At 43.9% G+C, this 17780-nt stretch overlaps 2 protein-coding genes across 2 annotated transcripts; one reads left to right on the forward strand and one right to left on the reverse strand.

The window, feature by feature from the left end:
• Nucleotides 1–226: 226 nt before the first annotated feature.
• LOC311493906 (U8 snoRNA-decapping enzyme) lies at nt 227–4611 on the reverse strand. The gene is made up of 5 exons (XM_084552726.1): nt 4564–4611; nt 3635–3766; nt 3478–3518; nt 779–1019; nt 227–662 (listed from the first exon to the last, which is right to left on the reverse strand). The coding sequence occupies exons 2-5, from the start codon at nt 3764–3766 to the stop codon at nt 417–419; spliced, it is 660 nt and encodes a 219-aa protein (XP_084408852.1). The 5' UTR covers nt 4564–4611; the 3' UTR covers nt 227–416.
• A 229-nt stretch (nt 4612–4840) lies between these two features.
• On the forward strand, nt 4841–11681 carry LOC311493957 (glutathione synthetase-like). Its single transcript, XM_084552779.1, has 13 exons — nt 4841–4988; nt 6284–6484; nt 6963–7108; nt 7270–7345; nt 7432–7559; nt 7660–7776; nt 8191–8271; nt 8447–8524; nt 8603–8672; nt 9957–10151; nt 10243–10324; nt 10757–10946; nt 11086–11681. The coding sequence occupies exons 2-13, from the start codon at nt 6353–6355 to the stop codon at nt 11207–11209; spliced, it is 1419 nt and encodes a 472-aa protein (XP_084408905.1). The 5' UTR covers nt 4841–4988; nt 6284–6352; the 3' UTR covers nt 11210–11681.
• The last annotated feature ends 6099 nt before the right edge of the window (nt 11682–17780 follow it).

Genomic DNA, 17780 nt, shown 5'->3' on the forward strand with positions numbered 1-17780 from the left:
TTGATACTGGCACATATAGAAAAACCACAGAGCGCCTAAGCAGGGCCTTATAAGGTAACCCTGCATCTCTGCGTTGTCTCTCCTGCCTTCCTGTCAGCTGCCTTCAAGACTCTGCAAGAACGATCAAGATGTCATCATCTCCACCGTCACAATAAAACACACCAGCGTCAGCTCGTCCGTCTTAGAGGAGTGAAATGACAGAGAGAGCTCACATGTGATGGACAGTGTCAGCATCTTTATTTCCGTTCATGGTAAGGAAGCTGATAATGTTTTGCCCCAAACTGCCTCATGCACAGTATGCAATTATGAGTCACCAGCACAGAATCAGCATGACAGTGTGAGTGTGTGTGTGTGTGTGTGTAGGATTAAGTGTGTAGGAGAAGGAGTGTGTCGCCGACGGTCGAAAACGGTGCGTTTTAAAGCCGTCTCCACGGCGCCTCCGTCAGGGCGAGGTCCTCGCGCAGGCCGTCCCTGTTCTGCGCCTGCGTCTTCAGGGACCTGGCGAGGGCTTTGTGCAGCTCGGCGGCGGGGACCAGGTTGAGGCGCAGCAGAGACCTGACCAGCTGGGAGCGAGCGTTGCCGATGAAGGCGTGGGACAGGAAATGCGCGAGGCCTCCGCCGCTCCTCAGAGTGTAGAGCGGGACTCTGACCATTCCCAGAACCTGAGCAGAGAAAGAGAAAGAGAGAGAGAGAGAGAGAGAGAGAGAGGGAGAGCAGGTGAGCGGACCATGAGATCTGGTAAATCACCTCAATCAGTCACTCTGGGAGGACACATTACCTCCTGTCCATGATCGGCTGCGGTGGACGCGGCCACTCTCTCCACCTCCTTAATCAGCTCCTCCTCTATCTTCTTCACGTAGAAGTGGAGCATGAGGGTGGGGTTGGGGTGGAAGGGGGTAATGGGGGCGAAGCAAGACTCCACAAGATCTTCTTCAGTCACAGGTATAGCCAGGCCCAGCTCCTCTGACAATTCCCTGCTGAGCCCCGCCTCCAGCGTCTCCTTCGATTGGTCAACGAGCCTGAGGGAGGTGAGGGAGGAGGAGGAGGAGGAGGAGGAGGAGGAGGAGGAGGGGTCAAAGGTCAGCACCAGATATGGTCGCAGATAAACAACCCTCTGCTGTATTGCTCTCCTGAGCCTCCTCAGTAAATAAATTACACTAATTGAATTTTAAAGCCAGTTTTGGGGGCAGCGCTGCAGGAAATTCAAGACAAGTGGACGCTTTGGTGTCCTAGAAGAGACAGCCACTGGGCCCGGTTTGCAGAGTTTCATTATAGGTGTTTAAAATGTAACTTTTCACGCAACACCATCCGTTGATTACAGCATGTCCTTGTTACACCTTTGCCTTGGTTTCAATTAAAGGTGCAGTAGGAAAGTCTTATAAAACTAACTTTCTGTCATATTTGCTGAAACTGACCCTATGTTCAAGTATAATTGCATGAAGCAGGTCATTTTAAAAAAAAATCGTCTCCTCTGGCCCCACCTAGAGCCTGTAGCGCGATTTGCAAGACATCCACCGCTCCACATTTGAGATGCACCAATCAAGACCAGGGGTGTATCTAACAGAGTGTCAATCACTGCTCATGGACACGCATTTCATATTTTTTCATAATTATTTAGCAATAACGAAGGGTATTATAAAAACTATTTTGTTGTTGTTACGTTGGTGTGTTCCATGCTAGTTTGTTTACTCGCTCTCTCTCGGTTCTCTGCTCGTGCACAGTATTCCAGGGCCAATATGCACGCGCTCTATCGTGCACAGCTCTCCCTTGTGGGGGGAGGGGCTTGGGAGACCGTTTTGGGCTTTAGCGGAAAGGGGGGAGGGACTGAGAAGATGTCGATGTTCAAATTTTTTGGCTAAGTCCTGGATCTTCGCAATCCTGCCTACTGCACCTTTAAGTTAACTTCCGTCAATTGAGGCTCTTTTACGTAGAGTACTGCGGGACATGGCCGCCGCAACCTACGTACGTAGCCTACGCTGGGGCAAGCCATTTATACTTGTGCGCTATAAATGGCTCGCCCCGGTGTAGGCGGGTGGCTAGGAACGCCACCCAAACGTTAGTCGGCGCTGTGTCTTTTTTGCCAGCCAGGTATTTTGCTAAATTTCGCCGAAGACGAGTCGTACAGTTAACCTTTCCTCCATGTGTTCCATCTTTATTGATCCAAAACAATCAATCTGAGAATTGAGGAGATGGAGAAGCAGCCGGAAATACAAAAGCGGAAACACGCTACTACCAAGCGGACAAAATCACAGCTCTTGCGGTCCGCGTCGCCACGGCGCGTAGTCACATTTCCGGGGAGGTGCACGTCAGCTACCGGTCCGCGTATGCTCTGCGCTGTCGGATCCAACATTTATTCACAATTCAGATTTGTTTTCTGCTTCATTTTACAATTCAGAGCGCACGTTTCAGGTTAGGCGTTAGTGCTTCTGAAGCAGTTTTCAGTATGTTATGTCAGTCACCGGTGAACAAGATCTGGGCCGACACCGATTCATTTCAGCTTCAGCAAATTACGTTAAAACCAACAGCAGCAACGCAGAGGTGCGTCTAGCCTGCTAAATGTCACCGGATCGGGCGATAAAGGCGACTTGCTGCCATGCAATTAAGTGGAAGCGACTGCTGCTTGTGTGTCTGTTATGGCTCAGCAGGTCACTTGCTCCCAACGAGTAGTAGCAGGCCAGTAACAAACAATGTGTGAAAATCCACTGTGTATGTATTTTTCTTTTTTCTTTGTTTTTTATGAAGAAATATAGAAAATTCTGAAGGGCACAGAATACGCCAGAAATTGTAAATGTTTCACAATAAAAGAACTGTGCAAACAAAGGCGTTTAATATGAAATGGTTATAGAAAGTGTTGGGTTTGTATTAAAAGCGTAATGGCTTAAGTTTAGCAGGGGAAAACGGGAGTAAATGAAAATGAGGGTTTGTGCTAAAGCTTACTAAAATATTAAAATATTATCATTATTAAAGGGTAAAAATGACTAATTTTTGCTATTAGTACGTGTTGATTTTGTCAAATACAACTGCGAGAACAGTGCATGAAAACACACTCTACACAGCTGTGGTATGAAATTGAGACACGTTGCTGTTCCTGTTGTTTTCCTTTGTTTTGCATTTGAGACTTAGATTTTTTCAGGCTTTGCCTTTTTGCAACATTTCATCGTGGAGGGGAAGGTTGCACCAGAAATTCTGGCAGCGACTTCTGTAAATCACAGACACAAAGGCGCAGATGATTCATATTTAGCAGAATACTAATCAAGCAGCGTGCGTCGTTTAGTTTAATGGCCTCTAAGACAAGGCCTCTAACGGAGGAATCCGTCGAGCGCGTTTTCTCATCTTTCAGTGTTGGAATATTCTAGCGGCCACGCATTTCTGTCTGTGCGCCATCCTGCGAAGAAAAAAGGGAGATTTACGAGCCAAAGCCAAATGTACCTGCACAGCGTGAGGATAAAAACAAAGGCAGCACCAGGAAAGACTCACCCGCCAGGGAAACCCAGCAGTCCGTCAAAGCGCATCTGCATCTGTGGGAGGAGACAGAAGCTGTTACACATTCAAACACCGCTTGTTTTCACCCAAACGTGCACAAATGGAAAGGTGTGGGTGCACATACTCGCACGTGCACAGACTCGGTGCTCACCAGTATGATGTGTCTGAAGGGAAACCTCCCAAACAGCTCACTTTTCGTGTCACAGTAGAGCATCACGTGGCACGCATGCTTGCAGCCCGAGGACGCCAGCGCCTCCGCCCTCGACAGCTGTCCACTCGCCATCTACGAGGACACACACACAAGGACAGTGCGGAAATTTGCACAGTTGCAGCTCAGTGTGATCAATGTGGACGTCTCTCTGCCCCTCTCGTCATGTGCTACCAATGTGGCACCCTTTAAATGCACGCTCACTGTTGTTTATTTGCTCTCCCCCGGGAAAGTCAACAAACCTATTGATTGGCTTGAAAGGCCTGTGTTAATAAATCACAGCAAGACACACGGAAGCAGGGAACAGGTTGGAATTTTTATTACCGTTCGTCGAATTGCAATCTTATTCAGATTCAGATTCAGAGAACTTTATTTATCCCATCAGGGCAATTCATTTGCAGCTTTTCCACATGCATTCCATACACAGTCAATCAAGTAATAGACAAACGAGCAAGCCAAGGAAACAATAAGTGCATGGACACATTATAATAAATTACAAAATCAGTGCTCATTAAGATCAATAAAAAAAAAAAATCCAATAAAAAAATAAATGTCATGGATTCAATTTAAATGATAGATAAATAAATAAATCTTAATCTATATTTATTTATTAAAAAATACTTTTTTATATTATTTATTGTCCAGTACGTAACGTTTGTTCCCAAATCTCTGCAAAATGGATGGCACTTCCTGTTTTTAACTTGTTTTACCCCAACTAGCAAAACGACAGCGTGTCAGCATGTACGTCAAAATGCCGCGTCCATAAATGTTAATTTAAAGTTAAGCTAAAGCCATAAATGTTCTTAGAATGAGTAAGTCTCAGCCACTGGGCGAGTTTCTCTGCTTTATTAGACTCGTCACGTTGTGTTTACCTTTCACCGCTCTCCGTCCGTCTCTCTCCAGCGTTGAGCGACGATCCGAGCGCCGATTGGCTTAGAACGAAGCACGTGGTTCTGTTTAGCCAATAGCAGCACACCCCGGCCGACCAATCAGCGCTAAATAACGTGACAGGTCTCAACCGGCACTTCCGGCTTTACTCATTCAACCCGAGCAGCGGCGTGTTGACATCCCAGAGAGGGCATTTCTGTAGCGGTTTTTTTTTTTTTTTTTTTTAAAAAACGTTCAAAGTTCACTCCGGAGTTTCTTATTCGTTAAACACAAACTCACATTTGTGTAAACTTACTTTTCGAGCGGGACATTGACCAGAAGGAACCTGTTAGCTCGACGGTTAGCTAACGAGCTAGCACCGCCAGCCGCTGACTGTTTGCCGACGGTGTTGACCAGCAGTGACCAGCAGGTAAAAACCAAGTGGACGTTTGGTAAATTCAGCAATACACGTGTCTGTGTGGACACATTACACTAGTTTAACTCAAGCAGGAGCAGTTTGTTTTGTCAAATGCTACTTTATTTACTTTCCTTTTAGTAGAAACACAGATTTCAAGTCAGTGAGTTGATGTTTTTCTTGTGTTTGTGTTGCACTGTAGTAAACCTCTGCCCTGATTTAAGTGCTGTATAATAAACGATGACTAATTAATAGCAGCAACAGTTTCTGTTAATGACCAGATATTTACACGACCTGTCTTTGGGGAGAGGGGTGGCTCTTTGGCCTCTAAGGACAGGTGATATCTAACCATTAACAGACACTAGTCAAGCAAGTTTCTGATGGCTAACACTCACAGGTGTTCCCATTTAAACCCCAACCTGTCCCACCTGTCCCCACATGTCCTTTAGAACTGAAGAAGCTACCTGGCATTCATTGGTGTGGATGTTACTTAGACATGTAGCACCCACCTAGACCAGACCAGGCACCCCCACCCCATAGCAATGACACTCCTTGATGGCAGCAGCCATCCCCAGCAGGATGCAGCCTGACACAGACACACACACAAAAACGCTTTAGGAATGAAGAACAGCACAAGGTGTTGACCTGGCCTCCAAATTCACTAGATCCCAAACTGACCAAGTATCTGTGGGATGATCCACAGATCCCCGTCCCCTTAAAGGCCCCTCCCACTAACAACATCCTGTTGCCAGACACCACAGGACACCCTCAGAAGGACCATGTCCATTCTCTGATGAGACCTATACAATATTAGGAAGGTGGTCATAATGTTACGCCTGATCGCTGTATTTGTAGATGTATCATTTCATTCTGTGCAGTAATTGTGGTCTTTCTTTTCTCAAGTGCAACGCCCATATCTGAGGCACGTCTCGTACTCGTGTCATTTCTACGCAGTATTTGTTTTTTTAAGAGCGGCACTCCTCGTTATTCACGATATTCATGAATGTCAATATTTATGTTCAGCCTCCACCACTTCAACCCCTTCTGCTCCGCTCAGTTCTACTTTGTTCAGTTCAGTTTTATTTAGCTAGCGTCAGTAATCGTACAAGCTGCCTGAAGGTGTTTTACAGAACAAAGAGCCCGAAACACCCAGAGCAAAAACTAAGGCGACGATGGCAAAGAAAAAGTCTCTTTTAACAGGAAGAAACCTCATAGTTTTTGTTGTGATGGAGTATGCAGGTCAATTGACTTGATCTAAATGACTTTAAGTAAAAAAATAAATAAATAAATAAATCCTCTTGTTTCTCAAGGTCTTGGCGACGGCGTGCTGCATGTTCAACGAACATTTTGCTCGCTCCTTGAATCTCAGGTGAATCAGAATGGCCCAGGGGATACCAGACGAGGTGATGATGAACACTGCTCTGATAGAAGAGTTGGCAGATGTGGCAAAAGACGCAGCGCTTCTGCAGGGCGTCCTGATGAGGATCCAGGAAAGCCCGAACTCCTCAGAGGTAGGATTTGGAAAAAAACAATTAAGTGTTCTGCTGGGAAACTTCTGGACCTGGCATTCATTGGTGTGGATGTTATTTAGACATGTAGCACCCACCTAGACCAGACCAGGCATCCCCACCCCATAGCAATGACACTCCTTGATGGCAGCAGCATCTGATCAAGCATCTGTGGGATGATACTAAAGTTCATTTTCGTTGTTTAAATATAAAGTTAAGTTGTGAACTTGTGAGCCACAGCCAACAACAGATGCCACGTTTCCATGAGAGAAGGCTGCTCAGGCTGTTGTCGATGAAACCGGCACGTTCAGTGTGAAGTTATTTTAGGAATTCGTTCCCCTCAAGGCCACAGGATATGGGATCGTCATTAAGCCTATGTTTGCAAATGCAGGGATTTATTTTTAGCACCAGTGCTTTGTCCGGTGTTTGTACTTTTTGATGTCGGCATTCCTGTTCTTACAGTTCGCATCTCGTTTTGCAGTTGGTGACCTACGCTCCGCTCACACTCTTCCCCTCGCCTGTGCCCAAAGCCGTGTTCCTGCAGGCTCTGGCGGTGCAGACTCATTACAACACGCTGGTGGACAAGATCAGCCAGGACTCAGAGTTTCTGCAAGAGGCTTTAGCGAGGTACGATACAGTCTGAGCCTCTCAAACGATCTCCAGTCTTTTTTGTTGTTGTAGTTTTAAGTAGCAGAATGGCATGACATAATAAAACACATCTTCTTAATATAATGCAAGTGTTGAATAATGTCTTAGCCACAAGATTTTAACATTTTCTTTGTTCATAGCACCATTGAGGTGGATGATTTCACCGCGAGATTGTTCAGGATCCACCAACAGATCCTAAAAGAAGGAAGGTCTCAGGTACGATTAATGGATTTCAAATTTTGAGCCTGCAGATGTAGCAGTCTGGTTAAGTTAAGTTCTTTGGCTTGTTTTTTGTTTTCCAGTCTATTATGTTGGGTCTCAACCGCTCCGACTACATGCTGGACCAGATGTCGTCTCTGAAGCAGATAGAGATTAACACATTCGCTGCAAGTTTCGGAGGCCTTTCGTCACGCACGCCGGATATACACAGGTGTGTTTAGCATGCTACCCTTAGATCCTGCAATTTAGACCATGAGGTTTTCTTTATGAGTGATGACAACTGATTTAGTGAGCTCCACTTCGCTCGACAGACACATCCTTAAGGTGGCCGGCAGGCTGGAGGAGAGCCAGCGCATCCTGGACAACAATCCTGCTGCCGGTCTGGCCAGGGCGGTCTCCAAAGCCTGGGAGCTGTACGGCTCAGAGAGGTAGGAAAGCTGTACATCCACAAAACACGAGTCACGTACACCGACCAGCCACAACATTATGACCACTGACATGAGGGAAATAAATAACACTGACCATCTTGTGACAATTCAGTGTTCTGCAGGGAAACTTTTGGACCTGGCATTCATTTGTGTGGATGTTACTTAGACATGTAGCACCCACCTAGACCAGACCAGGCACCCCCACCCCATAGCAATGACACTCCTTGATGGCAGCAGCCATCCCCAGCAGGATGCAGCCTGACACAGACACACACACAAAAACACTTTAGGAACAACTAAAACAAAACATGAAGAACAGCACAAGGTGTTGACCTGGCCTCCAAATTAAAACCTTTTGTGTGTTTCTTTTCTTATTTAAACTTTATTTAATAATATAAGTTGTTGTCATTACAGAGCAGTAGTCATGTTCCTGGTGGAGGAGAACCAAAGAAACATTTTTGATCAGCGATACATTGAGAGCGAACTGTGGAAGAGGTAGGAAATAACCAAACCCCAAAAAATCCATCATTTAAATGCTTCTGTTTTTCTTTTCCTGAAAGACAATTAACTTATTTCCTTATTCAGCTGACTTTAACTATATATTCTGCGTTTTTAGTTTGACATAGACATTCAGGAAGTTGACCCCTGTTGCACTCTCTCTCCATTGCAGAAACATTTCTACAATAAGAAAGCGGTTTGACGACGTCTGTAAAACTGGATCCATTGATCAGGACAAGAGGCTGTTTGTGTAAGTCTGTCACAAAATGTGTCATGGCAGGAAGAGACAATGAGGACGTGATATGATTATTAATCCCTGTCTTTTCAGTGATGGCCATGAAGTCGCGGTGGTGTACTTCAGGAACGGTTACATGCCTCAGAACTACACTTCTGAACAGGTCTGAACTTCTTTCATCCGGAGGAACTGAACTAACGATGGAAAATATGTCTTATAACCCGGAGCACTATGATTTGACACCCGTCCCGCTTTTATATCGCGTCTTCTTCCATTCCTGATATCAACCCATCGCCACAGAGTTGGTCGGGTCAGGTTCAGCCCTCAAGTTGCCTCATACGGACTTATCAGTCTGAATGAAAGATTAGTTCTACTTTCCTGTCCCACATTTTCTTTGACGTTCTCTCCTTAGGCTAGGTGAAAACTGAAATATGCGTAAGTAATATCAAATGCGCGTAAGTGTTATTCGTGCAACTGTTTTCCCAAAACTTCCTTAGTGAAAACGGTGTGCAAGTTGCAAGCTGCTGATTTAAAGTTGCGTTCAGTGCAACTTTATTCAGATTCTAATGGTCCAGTACCTCCTATTCTTATTTATTTTTTATTTTTTCACTCTTTCATTCCTCTGCCAGTGGTTGTCAGTCTGGGCTCACATGCTTCTCGTCCCTCAGGCAGAAGAAAAACAAATACTCTTCTGCTCTGCTGGTCAGTGCGCTCGCTGTCCTGTCAGGAATGTTGACCGTCAGAGAGCAGGGCAGCAAATACACATCATGCAGCTGCAGCAGTGTTGTAAAAAAAAAAAAAAAAGTTGAATACACTGCATGCAACAACATGTAAAACTTCACAGGAAGCAGCAAATAAAATAAATTTACACACACCTCTTGAAACGGCAGGTTCTTGCTATGTAAAGATTCCTAGCCGCATGCTATTGCAAGAGCCACGGGCCACAGAGAGATTAGAAAGACTCGTCAGTTGGGAAAGTGTTGCTCAGACGATTCGCTACAGGTATTTTTTCAGTCATCAACGAGCTGAGAAAACACGTCAATGCCGGTTCATCTGTAATAAATGAAGAACCAAGAACAGAACATGAGGAACTGATGAGAATCCAAACAAAAGAACTGGTCCAGGTGCCTCTGAAGAAGTCGACAAGCAAAATTACTGAGTGAACTTTTTGTAAAAAGGCTGTTTGGTGCAAAAATAACACCATGCAGCTTATTTTGGTGCTGCTTTTACTAAAGCTGGAAATGGAGATTCAGTGGTGGTGGATGGGTTAGGGTTAGGGTTAAGTACCAGTGGGGTGTCGGTGTCATTACATAGGTTTGTGAGATGTGCAGATTTGTTTATGCTCTACTGTCTCCTGTTTAGCTGAGCTGTCATTACGGCGTTCTGTTGAAGTGTTTAATGGTTCACTGAGATCCAGAGTCAATGTTTTGATTTTCTTGCGGTGCAGAGCTGGGACGCTCGTCTTCTGATGGAGCGCTCTCTGGCCGTGAAATGTCCAGATATCAGCACGCACCTGGCCGGGACCAAGAAGGTCCAGCAGGTGCTCGCCAGGCCCGGAGTCCTGGAGAAGTTCTTCCCCGAGCAGCCTGGAGTGGTGGAGCAGATCAGGGCGACGTTTGCTGGCCTCTACACTCTGGACATGGTGAGAATAATGACTCAATCAATAAAGTTTTAAGTGACGTGAGAGCGTGGCGTGTTTTTCATGGTGCTGCTGCTGCCCCCGTCCTTCACAGGGCCCAGAGGGGGACAAAACTGTGGCGATGGCTATGGCGGCACCCGACCGGTTCGTCCTGAAGCCCCAGCGAGAAGGAGGAGGTACAGAGAACTACACTGTGGCTGTAGATTTGGCCTAGTTTGAACATTTTTTGTTTTGTAGCTGGCAGGATGTTGGTTTACAGAGGATCTATCGTGTCATTTCTAAGCAAGATACAGTCTGACTCACAGGATGTAAACTGCCGGTATATCCCACCATCGATCATGTATTTGTTCTGAGATGTTGGTGGGTTTCCTCACATGAACTCCTTGAGGTCAGGTCCTTCCACAACATTTCTATTGGATTAAGGTCTGGACTTCCAAAAACATTAATTAATTTAGTTCTTCTTTAAATTATTGGACCGTTACGTGAGACAAGTCCTGACTGACGTCTACAGCTCTGATATCAGTCACTCTCTATATTACACTTTGTAAAAAAACACCGTGACACCTTTCTGGGTTCACCCACGCTTCATTATAAAGTTATTTTTCCAGGTAACAACATTTACGGGCCAGAGATCTGCCAGGTCCTGGAGCAAGTGAAGGACAGTGAAGAGCGCACGGCCTACATTCTGATGGACAAAATCCAACCCGTCCCCCTTCAGAACTACCTGCTGAGACGAGAAGCGCCTCTCCAAATAAGTAACTGCCTCAGTGAGCTGGGAGTGTTTGGAGCATATGTAAGGTACGTCGTCGCTTATAATTTTGAAATCTGGAACTAATCAAATCGAAAAAGGTGCATCAGTGCAACTCAAGTTTACAGTTAAGGCTGAATCATATCAGGAAGAGCGTACTTATGTCCAATTTATGTGATTTTCTTGTAGGCAGGGGAAAGACATGGTGATGAACGAGTGTGTGGGACATTTGCTGAGGACCAAGAGCTCAGAACACTCGGACGGGGGAGTGGCAGCAGGAGTGGCCGTGCTGGACAATCCTCTGCTCATCTGAGAACTCAACACTCCCGCCTGCAAGAAACGAAACCACGCTGAAGGAAAAGGTTCCGCTCACGCCGAGACTCTGACTGCGACGCCGAGCAAACGTAGTCTAATCTGACAGAAAAGCAGCTCCTGCAGGATTCCACCTGCTCCAAGACGTCTGGGGTTGGTTCTCATTCATCCAGGTCAAGGTATATATCCAGAAAAACAAGCTGAGACAAGAGCAGCAGCTCCTCGGGCTGGGATTCATCTGTCCACCTGCAAAGGACACTCCCTTAATGTAACAACGTCCACATTTTAGCCAGAGAAGACGGAGTAAAGGAAGCCATCTGTGTCAAATTGATCTGGACATGTGAAGTGGACTGAAATACACCAATCAGGCATAACATTATGATCACCTTGCTAATATTCTGTAGGCTTCCCTCCAAAACAGTTGTGACTCATCAGAGAATGGACATGGGCCTTCTGAGGGTGTCCTGTGGTGTCTGGTAACACAATGTTGTTTGGGGGGGGGGGGGGGGGGGGGGGTATAATCTGCCACCAGTCCTTTAGAACTGAAGACTCGGATGAAACGTCTTCAAGCAACTCTACGTGTCCAGTTGCTCTTGTTTCAGCTTGTTTTAGTATATTTTCTTGGAAGCAGCAGACAAATATTTTCGTAGCTCAGTATTATTCTCAGCGCTGCCACGAGGATTCATGAAGACCACGTTTTAGTTTTTGAAGTCATGATGAATTCTGTTCAGAGAGGGGTTGTTCCTCTTAGACGCTCAATTCAATTTTCACCACTGGAACATTTTTGTTTCTACATTGCCATCTAGTGGCTCTCTGTCTTACTACAGTATGTGACGTTGGGTTCCTCAGCAGAATACAAGTAACTAAGTTTAAAAAAAAAATAAGTAAAAATAAAAAAACATCTATAAATTAAACAGAACCTTTGCACATGTAAAAATCAGAACCTATGCAATGCTACTGAAAAAAGAAAAAGAAAAAAATTAAATAAGAAATATATTATACGGTCTTATCAGACAAAGATTTAAAGTTTTGCCCAAATTTGTCAAATAAAACATATCCTCAGAGAAACCTGGCATGCTGGAACTGGGAACTAGTAAACCTTTTCACATGATGATGATGGAAAGATTTTTTTAGACTTTAAATCTACAGGAAACAGGTGGTTTTCTAGATTCAGATTGTATGTAACTAGATGATTAGATCTGCATTTGATTAGAGAAGCTTCAGAAATCATTCATCGTGAATAAAAAGGTTAAAATAACGAGCCCTGAGCTCAGAATCAGCTGATGGCTTCTATCTTATCATGCATTACAGAGTGTGTTTTATTTTGATGACCGAGTGAGATAAAACTATTTTAAATATGCACCGATACGACGACGTTTGGCCGCGATTTATTAAGAAGCTGACGAAATGAATCCAGACATTTTCAGTAAGGTCTGTTCACGGGTTCAAAATGACGCCTTTAACGCCATGCGGCTTCATAAATCCTTAATAAAAGATTTAATACAATCAGTATAGTCTTAATTTAAAACTGCAGTTTTAATTTAATAAATGCGGTTAAGGAAATGTGAAGTAAAAATGAAGATAAGTAGAAACGGTAGCGATGCTACTTCTACTTTTAACTAATGTAACACTATCTCATACCACCTTCCATGCACTAATTCATCTTTTATTTAGTTTTTTTGCTATAATGACTGTATAAAGTTTGAGCTGTTGACAGTTTTGCAGCCGTTGACTGAGCTCATCCTCCGACTGACAAACACAGAAGAGTGTTTTCATGTCACGTCGCCGTAACTTCAAGGCTGCTCCGTCTGTTGGATTTCACACCGAGAGACGTGATTCTGTATGACGTGTATTTACGGGTTGATATTTTCATCGTGTAACGCAGTAACATCATCTCCTCTGATGCTTTTTGCCAAATAATACTGTGCTGTACATTCAATCAGAAAATAAATGGGACGTGTTTGAGGATGAGTTTCATGTCTGTTTGTTTACTAAACCTGAATGCACACAAATCCGATCCAACACTTCAAATTTGAGTTTTCTAAACTTAAAGTAACCCATTGTCTTGAGTTCCTGTGAGTTTTGTCTGTGTGGTTAATGTTTATTTAACTCATGTCTTAGGAGGAGGAGGAGGAGGAGGAGGGATGTGATATGAACACTGGGAAATCTCGAGGCTGTTTCTGTTGAACTATTACTAATAATATTACTAATAATGATGATACATTTGAAACATGTCTCTACAAAGAGGATTAAACCACACTATTTGCAATTTATTATTATTGGCACCATCACCATAATAGGTGGGTGGATATTAGAACCTGTTTCTCCACCAGGAATGAATCTCAAAGTTGGTGTTTTTGGTGGATCAAGTTTTAATTTCCTCCTCCGAACGGCCTAAATAAAATAAATGTTCAATTTCTGAAAGTATACGTAAACTTTAAAACCTGCCATCAGTCGTGAAGATGAGAAATCTAAGTAGAAACTAAAACATCAGTGCTCTCAACTTAAAATGTCAGCTGATATGAATTTAGTTAAATTGATCTTGAATTGGCGGCACAGTGGTGTGGTGGTCAGCACTGATGACTCACGGCAAGAAGGTTCTGGGTTCGCATCCGTCCATGTTCGCCGTGTTCACACACAAACTGAATCTGCATCTGTGGTGGCTTACAGTAAATCAGCTCTCCTCTATGGACTCTTCTACGTTTTAATGGGGATTTCCATCCTGATGCATGCTGCTCCACCACTCGGAGATGTTCCGGGATTAGAGGAGCGGAACATCAGTGAAGGGTGGCTCCCCTTCACCCTGACGACCCGGCAGCCGGAACAAAAGGCACTGGCGGAAGTGCGTCAGGCAGAAATGCCTAGCAGGTGGTCTCACCTGTGCTTACAGCTACAATGGGAACTTCCATCCTGAATAAATTAACTTTGAAGTTTCTTAGATGTGTGCCAGAAAGCATAGTAGCATCGAGTTGATAGTAGTTATAACTTTTCGGGCTAGTGACTGAGCTGGGCATGGATTATTTGTTCTGGGAGCGCGTTACCAGGGGGAAGCCTGGAGCCCTGCTGAGACTTTCATTAGAAGCTCAGAGAGAGGATGATTACAGAGGAAGAACGACACAAACCAGAGCCGGCTGTGGGAAATCTGGCGACGTAAAACGTTCACTCTTGTGCTCCTTGTTCTGGATGGGGAGCTTTCTGTGCTCAAGAGGAAAGGAGGAGAGCTGGAGGAGAATGAATGAGATGCAGTAACACGTAGACCACGGGGTATCCAAACTTTATTCAACGAGGGCCACAGACGGAAAAATATACGAAGGCCTGAGCCACTCACGTGAGGTACAGTCAGGTCCATAAATCCTACTGCAAATCCTTTGCAGTCAGTTACAGCCTGAAGTCTGGAACGCATAGACATCCCCAGACGCTGGGTTTCATCCCTGGTGATGCTCTGCCAGGCCTCTACTGCAACTGTCTTCACTTCCTGCTTGTTCTTGGGGCATTTTCCCTTCAGTTTTGTCTTCAGCAAGTGAAAGGCATGCTCAATCGGATTCAGGTCAGGTGATTGACTTGGCCATTGCTTAACATTCCACTTGTTTGCCTTAAAAAACTCTTTGGTTGCTTTCGCAGTACGCTTCGGGTCATTGTCCATCTGCACAATGCCCAATATTTATGGACCTGACTGTATATCTGCAAATAAATGAAGGTAAATTATGCTTGATACATGATGATACATCAAGTCTACAGCACAGCTTAAGAGTCGGAGGCTTATTCTCAAAGCAGCAGCTTCAGATTGCTTCTTAAACTATTCGCATTTAAATGGCAAAAACAAAAAATGCTAAACAAGTAAATTTACCCTCCATCCTTTAATATGTGAGAAACAGAAACAGAACTAAACGAGAAAAAAGACGTTACTGATTCATGTAAAACCGGATGTTTTTGTAGGTGAAGAAGAAGAAGTTGTTTGCAGTAGTCAGTGATTTTGTAGCTCTCTACAAAAAAAAACAAACCACAGACATGACTCTGAAACAATATTCAGATCTAATTTTAGACTTCATGACAAAAGGTATCTGGTCATCTGGATTTATCTCTGAGCATCTTCTCAATCTGGAGAAGCTTCAGAGAGCGTTATAGATTCCAGGTAGAGGCTACTTCCTGTTTCTCTGTAGAAAAATTTATTTATTTATTTTTTTGGTTTGTTTTTGACTTATTACAGTTTTTTTTTAAAAAAAAATCACGATAAAAAGAACATTAAGTCTACTACCTACTTAATATTAACAGTTTTTGGTTTTAAAAACAAACTTGAACTTACCAAAAAATGCATGAACCGCCAGCACTTGAACGTTTTAGTTTAGTTTTAATTTACAGATTTTTATGGGGGGGTACTTTTGCAGGAAATCCTATTAGCTGCTGCAGGAATAAAATCTCAATCATTGTTTCTTTCGTCTCAATTACCTGGCTAGTTTTTGTAAAGTCATGCTGGCAGATTTAAAGTTTTTTAATTACTGTTAACCTTTTACAGGCCACTCATTGACCCTAGAGTGTTACTGTAGGACATAAGAAGACTTTTTTACTTTTGTGACATTTTTTCTAAATTTTTCATTTTCATGTAGAAAATCAAGATCAGTGAAGTTACCATATTATGGTTCCTTGTCCTTAAGTGATAAACAAATATAAACATGTACAGTATTTAGACCATTAGAACATAAGTGTTGATTCAGACACTTGTCAACTTTATCACATCAGACAACACTAGGCCTCTTCTTCTTCTTCATGGTATCTAATAAAGCAGTTAGACCACATTTGATCTGAGGATGTTGCCTTGGTCTTCTCTGATTGGCTGGATGAAAACCACATGCTTCTAAACTTCACTGAGGTGAAATGCGTCTGAAGGTTACGATATATGGTTCCTCTCACCATAAAGGGTTAAAAGAACAGTCCTGATGGACAGATAAGATAAGACCATCCTTCCTGCATTATATGAGACACACAGCATTTCACATCTCAGTTTTAGTACTCAGTATAACTTGTTTACGTTTGCTGATGAGAAGGAAACTAGGAGACAGACCCATGGATGTCTCTGCCTTCGGTCGGTCACTAGATCTAAACCGAAACCTTTCAGAGAGAAGCTGGGAAAATGCTGGTGTCTAGAGCGGCCTGAATGCGTGGAAACCACTTGCAAAAGGGAGGCTGTGCAAGTTGGAAAGAAAAATAAAAATAAAAAATTTATCACCATCTGAGTCAAGTGTGACAAATTAAATTGCAAAGCCGCACATCCTCATTCTGCAAGTGAACTGAAATGACACCCCTCACATTGTTGGCTTGTTCTTAACGTGAGTGAAATTCTGTTGAAGCAATCTTCGTCTTCTTCAGTTTAAGTTTGCTTTGTGTAGTAGTTTACCAGCGTAACACAAGGTTAAAAGGCCATTTAGTGCACAATGCCACTACTGTTTTATGAGAAATCACAAGTTCTCCTCATTCCCCCTCAAAGGGCCAACATCTTCATTCATTCATCTTCTGTAACCGCTTGTCCTGTGAAGGGTCGCGGTGGGGGCTAACACAGATTTAGAATCACCAATGAACCTAACCAGCATGTCTTTGGACGGTGGGAGGAAGCTGGAGAACCTGGAGAGAACCCACGCAGACACACGGAGAACATGCAAACTCCACACAGAAGGGAACCAGTCGGATTCAAACCCGGAACCTTCTTGCTGTGAGGCATCAACGCGAACCACCACGCCGTGAACTAAAAGTGAAAGCTGAAAGCGATAATGTGCAATATTTTCATGAGGGACGTCCTGATCCGATGCTAAATGACCTAAAACATTCCACCCCTGCAGACTCCTCTATGTCCTTTGACAGAGGAATAGCTTTGAGCTTGAGACCACACTGAAAGACAAGGGGAATATCCATTGCTCTGCTCTAGCGCGCCTTTCTTTACACCGAGCAACTCTACAGGCAACTTTATATGAGGTGAGTTGAGCACCGCCTCGTCCTTGTGCTCTGGATGTGTCCAAGTGGCGTCTTAACTTGACCTCTGCCCGGGAGAGGTTGGCGGTCACACTGCTAAAATTAGCATCTGGGAGCTCACAGAGTGGCTGGTAGAGTTTCTGCTTTTCCACATTAACCACGCACACTTCCAATTTCTGACCAATCATAGACTAGTTGCCGGACACCACGCGAGAAAAAAGTTCTGCCCGGCTGACGTGTCGTGGACAAGCTGCGAGAACTCCCAAATGAGGGCTGCGAGAAGAAAATGAAGGTCTTTAAGTCTAAAAAGAAGTTTGAAATTGGATTGTTTACGTTCATCCAAGTTCTGGTTCCATGCTGCTGGGGCTTAACATTCTCTCTCTTTATCTACATATATACGTATGTACTGTGAACAAAAGCTTTCCAAATGTTCTCAACGGCTCAGCTTTCAAATATCAAGGAACCAGTGACATCATTGGTTCTCTTGGATTTCTAGTCTCCTCCTTTTCGGGAGTTGCCGCTTGCTCATACTACAAACTAAACACACATTGTTCATATAAGAGCTGGTGACACTCTTTTTCATAGAGTGTATTTGGCTGACTCAAGGACAG

Source organism: Chelon labrosus, assembly GCF_963514085.1.
Source record: "Chelon labrosus genome assembly, chromosome: 10".
In the NCBI taxonomy this organism is placed as follows: Eukaryota; Metazoa; Chordata; class Actinopteri; order Mugiliformes; family Mugilidae; genus Chelon; species Chelon labrosus.

Excerpts from the sequence above, each read along its gene's own strand:
- LOC311493906 (XM_084552726.1), bottom strand. The coding sequence starts at position 3,766 with ATGGCGAGTGGACAGCTGTCGAGGGCGGAGGCGCTGGCGTCCTCGGGC. Across the intron at positions 3,519-3,634 it reads CCTTCAGACACATCATACTG|ATGCAGATGCGCTTTGACGG; the intron begins GTGAGCACCGAG and ends CTCCTCCCACAG. Across the intron at positions 663-778 it reads CAGCCGATCATGGACAGGAG|GTTCTGGGAATGGTCAGAGT; the intron begins GTAATGTGTCCT and ends TTCTCTGCTCAG.
- LOC311493957 (XM_084552779.1), top strand. The coding sequence starts at position 6,353 with ATGGCCCAGGGGATACCAGACGAGGTGATGATGAACACTGCTCTGATA. Across the intron at positions 8,272-8,446 it reads GAGAGCGAACTGTGGAAGAG|AAACATTTCTACAATAAGAA; the intron begins GTAGGAAATAAC and ends TCTCCATTGCAG. Across the intron at positions 8,525-8,602 it reads CAGGACAAGAGGCTGTTTGT|TGATGGCCATGAAGTCGCGG; the intron begins GTAAGTCTGTCA and ends CTGTCTTTTCAG.